Genomic DNA, 8,467 nt, shown 5'->3' on the forward strand with positions numbered 1-8,467 from the left:
TCCTGCTGAGTATCCTTGGAGTTATCGTAGTTCTCGAGAATACAACCCGGAGCCAGAGTATTCGATAACTCCTTCCTCGGGTCACTGTTAGTGGGCATCCCTAGATGACCCTCGATGTCAGCAACGTAAAGAACGGTTTGAACGTCCCTTTCTTGACCCGAGTCTCTCATCATTGAGGAATTCGGGTTAGAAGAAAACGAGTTGTTGTTCTGCAGAACATATGCATCATTCTGAGGGACACATACCGAAGTTGTCGAAGAAGATGTATCAAAATGCTCGGTCTGAGCAAGAGTCCCGTTGATATACGACTGTGGAGGTAAAAAGCCCTGGCTTTGACACTTTGAGATATCAAGTGAAGGCCTCACATCACACTTAGGCCATGATTCCTTCAGCTTCTTATGATTCTTGTCCGATGCAACGGTTTCCCGAGCAGCGGGATGCAAAAGCGTGGAACCCGAGTGAACAATGCCATCTCCATTGGACAAACTCATATCGGATCGTTTATTTAACATAAGCTGGACTCCGTTAGGACAAGATGGGATATCACTGGCCATCCCTGTCATACTACTCGCGCCGGTAACAGAAAGCTGGGGACTTGTCAGAATCGGAGACAGATCTACACGCCCTGGCCATTCAGACAATTTAACACTTTGTCGGTTCTCGAGCTTTGACTGCTGTGTAAAATGACCGAGCCCTGCATCTCGGTTTCCACCCTTTGCCATTTGCTGAGCTACAATACTCGGCTGAGGTAGAGACATTTGCACTACTTGAGGTGTTTCCGGAATCTGAGTGGAAGTAGTAGACTTCGGTAAGGCCTGGGACCCATCTAACATCTGCCTCGGCTGATCTTGGACCAAACCGAGCTGGGACGGATGATCTACGAGTGCTTGCTGCTGCTGCTGTAGCTTCTGCAATAGCAGAAGTTGTTGGATTTGATTATCAGGTATTTGTAAATGCCGGTTTACTTGATCTGTAAGCTGAGGTTGCATCATCAAGTTCTGTTGCTGATTTGAAACCACGAAGTTTTGGTCCGTTTTCTGTGGTAGTTGCTGCTGCTGCTGAAGAACAAGGTTATGTGAAATGTTCCTTGGGAGTTGTTGGTTCGGGAGAGAAGGCACTTGCTTCTGAAGAACATCGTTACCCTGCAAAATATTCTGTGTCTGCAAAACTCGGGCCGGGACTTGACTCGTCGGTAACGTTGGGCTCATCATATTTTGCTGTGGCTGCACGTTAGAGCCCAGAGGATTCGAAGAAGGGATCTTAGGAAGCTGACCCACTTGTTGGACTGGTTGAGGTAACCTCTGTGTAAAATCCGAACTACTCGGCTGGGCGATTTGAGGTGGCGAGAATCCAAACTGAAGACGTGAAAGATCCGATCCAGTGAAATTTGGAAGAGTAGATCCCGACAAGGAGTGCAAATAATCGGATTGTAAGGAATGAGACAGAGTCGGGTTTTGTCGCATGTTCATCCATTGAACCAAGCTCAACCCGGGAAGTCCTTGAGAATCTCTCAACAAGAAATTGTCCCCGAGCCAAGGCATTGCTCTCTTGAACATGTGGTCCATATCGGTCAAGTCATTATCTGAAGCACATAGAAACTCCAATCAATATCCTCTCATGTCAGTATGAATGTTATATTTTTCAAACAAAATCAATGAAAGAAGAATAAAACATGCTCCCTGCTCCGGCCTTATGCTAATGCCATTCGAATATGCAATATTTTCATCAAATTATCGGATTCCATTTGAGAGTGACATAATTTGATTGTGAATGTTGGAAATTAATCTTTGAACTGAAATATTCCCGCAACAAAATGGACACCTGGTAGTAGTCCCGGTTCCCTCGGCCGCTTTGACCTGAAGTATGGCGGTGGACATATGAAGAACGGTGCAGTTACTGGTTCGATCTCCCAGATTGAAACGCGATTACGTTTTTCCCCGGCAGTTGACTCATCCCAGCCAACCTATACAAACAAATGGATATACAAATATATACATATGTATATATGTCAATCTATATAAATATATGTCATAGAGAAGAACATTTTACATGGAACAAATAAAAAATATGTGGAGCCATACCTGCAAATTACGCCATTGTGAGTTCTTCCATCTCACAGGATCGAGATCACTTATACCTGTGATTGTACCCATGTACCTGCCAGACAAATCCCGCTCATGAACTTCCCGGATAACCGTAAGCACTGATTCAGCATCGAGAAATTTTAGCTTCCACATCAAAAACCAAATCATATATATACAAACTGTAGATTCTTTTCTCAGTCCTCTCAATTTAAACAACCATTTTCAATGCATTTTTGTTTGTCACCCCAACACAATCATTTTCCATATAGCTTGGCACAGAAAATAATGGGAAAGCAGACTGCGCTACCGATAAAAATACTCGGAAGAAATACCTTCTCGTCCCAGATTCCTCGGTTTCGAACATCATGCGAAAGCGCATGCCAAGAGATATTTGGTTGCCATGGACCGCCCTGTAATAAGTGGCTAAAGGAATAACAAACTCTGAAGGACTTGTCCTGCGAAAAGGTTTTCGAGAAAGTGCAGCCCGGAGTTATGATCCAAGAACAAAGAAATCTACAAGGCATTAAAACCGAAGTAACAAAATTTACGATTCAAATCATAACATGAGAAGGGGAAAAAAAAACCTCACCTCGGGTTATAAAAGATAGTGAAAGGGCTATTGTTGGCAGCTGCATGAGCGGCTGCTGCTAGGATACCTATGTGCATACTATCCGTCGAGAGTACAGAAGAAGACATGTTAGTGGATTGCCTATGAGCACGACGTATGCCCACTAGAAGCTGCTTTTTGTCATCTCTGCTCAAGAATGCAAAAAAATGCATTAGGCTTTTTGTCATCTCTGCTCAATAATGCAAAAAATGCCCCATGAAGAGCAGGATGGAATTTTGTTAGAATGTTTTTGATAAAGTTAGTAATAATTTTCTCATCAACTAGGTGAAATTTTCACTAAACTGGAAAACTAATCCTTTTTTAGGAAACATAACAAAAACCCAAGACAGACAATCTACTCAAAATATTATCTAGGTAACTAAAGTCTTAAACCATAAAGGTAAATAACTGAAATCCAAAATCAGAGCATCAACCCAGTCAAGAGATACCAAGGAATTCAAATTCAAAGTTGCTACCTTATAAATAAAACAGAGTCACCAGCCAAAAGCCTCTTTCCACTGACAAACAAACTCCAACCTGTTGTAAGTAAGTGTCTTTTCGGTTGCCCTGAACCAAAAAAAAAGATGAGCATAAATGAACTGCGACTACTGTTGGATAATTTGCATGAAATGTATATAATGTACCTCACATGTCGTCTATGGAGTTCTAAAGGATCATAAAGAACATACCTCGGTATATATGGCGGAAGGACCAGACGTTGTCATGTATATCCCTTGCCACAAGTTCTTGTACAGGTGGTGTCATAGAGAAATCCTGTCAGAGATGAAAGCTAAGATTATACCGATAAAAAATGGAAGAAAAGCTTTCACAAAGGCCCTGTTGCTCACCAGAGGAGGGAAAATCTTCTCAGCTGCACGACGTGGAACAGAGAAACCTCCATGGGTGCTTGTATCACTTGCAGTCAATGTCTTACAGAAAAACTCTGGCTGTGGTTTATTTGTTCTAAGCGACAAATCTGATCTCAGCAATCCTTCCTTGTCAACCTGCATGAGCTTATGTGAAGCTAAGGTCGATTTTATAGTATTCAAACAGAATGCATATTCCACTTCTGACTGCTTTACAGAAATCATTCAACTCCTTATATCCAAATGGCAATAGCATGCCAAAACTAGCCCAAAATGAAACCCTTTGAACCATGGAATGAAGAAATTTTTTCTTTCATTGAAACGAAACCCCTACCGAGGGAACAGGTTGGAGTGTCATTTGAGCATACACTTCGTCTGTATCAGGGTCTGCCTACAAAGCCAACCACAAAACCTTTCTATAAGTCATAAGTGCATTGCCCACAACAAAGAAAAAACAATCAGGGACAGGAAGTAGGAGCTATACATGTAGTGTGACATTGTGAAGAAGACAGATGAGCTTGGAGGGAAGATTCGGGTAACTTGGGGTTTGCGCATCTACATCCTTCCTCAATGATGCAGCCACCTGAAACACGAAATGCCCTCATTAAACCTTGCCAACCTATAGCATTGTTCCTGCACATATATAAAATTTTCCCCCAAACATCAAGCATAAAGAATAACCATGGTAACTTGCAACCTGCACCATGCATCTCAACCCAAAACAATGTCATTATCCTAAACTTTGCAGGACAAGAGAATTTTCACAAAACCTATTTAAGAGGGCAAAAATTAACTATGGAAAAAGATTCAAACTTTCCTACTAAAATGAATAGTCGGGATACCGGGTCAAGCTGCAAATGCAAGCTAAGGCAAAACCAAACTACCTGAGAGACTCAACTCAAGCAAAATCAATAAGAGTATCTCTTGAAACCCAAAAAAAATTGTTTTATTCCCAAAGACAGCAAATCAAACTTTCCCTTTTGGGTAATTCTCATCACGTGGTGGAATGTAAACCAGGTTTCATCAGATAAGCGAAACATGAAACGTTACACACCGAGCAATAAATGCAGTATAAAACTCCATAACGTACCACACTGTCGAGATACAAAGAGATAACATTAAAACAAAGACCTGTTCGCTGTGGCCTTGAGGGAAGTAGACGACGTGGGTCCCAGCCGCCGGCAAGTTCACCAGCGGCCCTGCACACGCCTGCCATAGCTCTGAGTTTATGCCTTTCTTCATCTCTGCAGCTACTGCGCCACTTCCATCTGTTTCGAACTCTCATTGGTCATTGCATCTCCAGAAAAAAACCCAGTTTTGTAAATCATCCCCCTTAGTTTTCTTTTCATTTCTTCCTGTTGGTTTCCCGAGAAAAATATATCCAGAAACGAAGAACACGAACTGTAGAGATTACCTTCTGCGGCATTCGTACATGGAGCAGTAGCTGGTGCTGCTGCTGCGGGAGGTACGTTTCCAATCGCCGCAACCGTCATCCGTTTCCCGATTTTCCCGAGAAAATTTCTTCAGTTTCGCTCCGTCACCGCCGAATCCAGCTTCCTCCTAACCAGAGCAAAAAGGTAGAGAAATCGGTAAGGACGAAGATTGACCCAGCTCCAGATCAATCCGCAAACAATCGACCCAAAATAGGAAGAAAACAGAGGGAAAAAACACAAACTTGCTACGCAAATTTTCCCGGAAAACTTCGAGCCAGAGGGACGGGATTCGATCGCGTGGCGGCGAGAATCTCCGGCGAAAGGGAGGAGACAAGAGGAGAGAGAAAATCGGAAGGGGTGTTTGGTTACTCGGAAACCAGAAGCTGAAGCTTTGCCCCCAATCTCTCCCTACAATGCCCAGACAGAAACTTTTCCTCGCCCTTTTCCTTGCCCTTCTCTCTCCTCCATTGGAGATGAAAATCGAAGTTGACTTAGTGTATGTAGAGGTCGACCGAGGTTAGAGAGAGAAAAAGAACATTATTTCGTGGGGTTGGTTAAACAGTGTCACTCTCTCATCATCCTCCATTATTACGCATTTTTATAAAATTAAGTAAATCAATTAAATAAATAGCCTGGTAAATAAACCATATAATATATTTTTTATTTGATTAAATAATCCATAATGTATGGAAAAAAACAAAAATAAAAATGTAGATTCCGATAATATATATATATATATAGAAATAGTGAGTGGAAATGTTTTGGAATTTTTCAGAAAGTGACGAAAGGAGCAGTGGTCGAATGATGAAATGCATTTAAAGCATTAATAGTTCAGACTCTGAAAATAGTATCTTTAATATTTGGGGTGACAAAAAAATATCTGTAGATTTAGAGGATAATTTTAATAATTTTATTTTAAAAAATGATATATATACACACACACACACACACACCTTTATATGTCCCGCATTTAACCATTGGATGTCGATGATACATCACGCACTTTTTCCGCGAGTGATTAAGAAAATATACAAATTTATATATGATATAATTAAGTCATATGATTTGACAAAAATACCCTCCAATGAGCAATTATCCGAATTTGATGTAATAAGATGAATGATTACATAGTATTTGCCCTTTAACTTTTTAGCCCTCGTTATTGCCACGTCGACATCTTGTCCCTGCCCGTTTGACCCGCCCGGTTACTGGTAAATGCATAAAATTAAGAAGTTGCGACATAATCATGGTCCACTAATTATTCAAAAATAATGATAAGTAACTCATATATGAAATACATTAGATTTTAATGGTTTTAAAGGGTTAAAATAAATAGCTTTAAAACGTTAATACTATAAAGTTTTAAATATGTCTTCAAATTATTTATATAGTAAAAAAATTAGAAGTATCTATTAAAATTATAAGTATCTAATGAAACTCCCAATATCCAACTTGGTTAGATTTTGATTTATAACAAAAGCAATCTCTTAATTAAAAAAAAGTTTAATTCGACTTTGATATACGGTTTGAAAAAATGTAAAAGATATATCTATAATGAAAAGATGAGACGATTGGTATCATATTTGGTCAAGATCATTAGCAAATGTGATACATATATATATGCATATATAGAATCTTAGCTTATCTTTTTTTATTGCCTTTAGCACTATTTAAGATAATAACAAAAACAAAATAATGATTAGCTCAATTTGGAAGTATCATATATAATGAAGATACTGTTTCCCACAGTGATATAATGACACTACCTAATTGAGATTGGTTACAAAAAAAAGTATTTTCAGGTTTATTGGCCAAAAATATTGCAAGCGCTTTTAAATAGATAGGGTTTTATATTTCCTTTATAAAAAAGAATTGTTTAGATTTGTTTAATTCGATTTGAATAAGTATAGTATTATTAATTTTATATATATGTTATCTTATGTTTAAATCAAAAGGAAAAATCATCAAAAAAACTATATACTCTTCAGATATTTTGGTAAAAATCATATACTTTTTTATTACAAAAAAACTTATACTTATACTTATTCGTCGAAATATACATGTACTATTCAGATATCAAACAAAAAAAATCTTATATTTTTTTATTACTAAACAAACCTTATACCTATATTTTATAAATTCTAACAAATAAATTCTTAAACGCAAACGAAAAAAACAAATACGATAAAAAATATGTTCGAACCTAACTCAACCGATATATACCCCAAACGAATCGAACCGAGTAAAATAATATACCATATTGGATATGAATATTCAAATCTGAAATAACCAAACTCCGAAATAACCGAACCAAACCTGACCGATATATACCCGAACTGATGGTGCAACATCATATTTTAAATACTGATTTTCATTAGCTATTCTCATTATTTTTATAGGATACGATTCATAATAATTTTTATATTAGATTTAAAATTAAAAAATAAATCACACGTCTAAACGTGAGTTTTTGTATATTATTATGTTTTCTTCCTATCTTTTAATTATGATAAAAATATTTCAAAGATACAGAATTGGTACATTACAGAACGTCAGCTTGAATTTAACGAATAAATTATTATATTGTTATTTAATTGTGTAACTGTTTTTAATACTTGTTCACATGATGACTTGCAATTATTTTTACACACGATAAAAGAAAATGATATTTTCCTACACCGACTCTGTTAAATGTGACTTTTTTCTACACGAATTTTTAATTTGACAAAAAACTACACCAAATTATCTAATATGCCAAATTGATACACGAACTACCCAATTTAACTGTAATTTCCTACACAATCCGAAAACGGTGTTAAATATCCGTTAACCGATGACGTGACATGCCACGTGGCATCTGACATGGCACACCACATGAAAAATTTTGTCATGTCAACATACCACATCATATTTTTTTTTTAAAAAAAGAAAACAAAAAATCCAAAAAATTGCAAAAAATAAAAAACAAAATTTTAAAAAATAAAAACAAAAATCCAAAAAAAAATGCAAAAAAAAAATAAAAAAAAAATAAAAAGTAAAAAAATATACATATATACATATATATATATATATATATATTCATATCTATATGCAAATACAAATATAAACATATATATTCCTATATATATATTTGTATATTTTTTTATTTTGTATATATTTATACAGGAGGATTTATGTTTATAAATTTGTATTTGTATGTGGATATATATATATATATATATATATTGTTTTGTATGTATGTATATATATATACACACAATATATACATGTATACATATTTATATATATATATATATATGTGTGTGTATATATATATAAATATACTTGTATGTATGTATATGTATATATATTTGTATAAATACATGTATATATGTGTATATTTTTTATTTGATATATATAGACATATATATATACATAGGAGTATTTATTTTTATATTTGTATTTGTATGTAGATATGAATATATATATATATATGTT

At 36.3% G+C, this 8,467-nt stretch overlaps 1 protein-coding gene across 1 annotated transcript in view; it reads right to left on the bottom strand.

Moving 5' to 3' along the window:
- Nucleotides 1-5,513, bottom strand: part of LOC104815316 (auxin response factor 19-like) — a 6,877-nt gene extending 1,364 nt beyond the window's left edge. The window contains exons 1-13 of the mRNA XM_010543667.2: nt 5,233-5,513; nt 4,972-5,117; nt 4,689-4,825; nt 4,042-4,140; nt 3,892-3,948; nt 3,540-3,695; nt 3,381-3,465; nt 3,168-3,258; nt 2,674-2,838; nt 2,417-2,539; nt 2,082-2,157; nt 1,822-1,963; nt 1-1,582 (exon numbers count right to left, since the gene is read on the bottom strand). Coding sequence (XP_010541969.1) covers nt 1-1,582; nt 1,822-1,963; nt 2,082-2,157; nt 2,417-2,539; nt 2,674-2,838; nt 3,168-3,258; nt 3,381-3,465; nt 3,540-3,695; nt 3,892-3,948; nt 4,042-4,140; nt 4,689-4,825; nt 4,972-5,050 — 2,792 coding nt within the window. The 5' untranslated portion in view covers nt 5,051-5,117; nt 5,233-5,513. The remainder of the gene's footprint in view (nt 1,583-1,821; nt 1,964-2,081; nt 2,158-2,416; nt 2,540-2,673; nt 2,839-3,167; nt 3,259-3,380; nt 3,466-3,539; nt 3,696-3,891; nt 3,949-4,041; nt 4,141-4,688; nt 4,826-4,971; nt 5,118-5,232) is intronic.
- Nucleotides 5,514-8,467: the final 2,954 nt, after the last annotated feature.

The sequence above is a fragment of the Tarenaya hassleriana genome, unplaced genomic scaffold, assembly GCF_000463585.1.
Source record: "Tarenaya hassleriana unplaced genomic scaffold, ASM46358v1 Cleome23, whole genome shotgun sequence".
Lineage (NCBI taxonomy): Eukaryota > Viridiplantae > Streptophyta > Magnoliopsida > Brassicales > Cleomaceae > Tarenaya > Tarenaya hassleriana.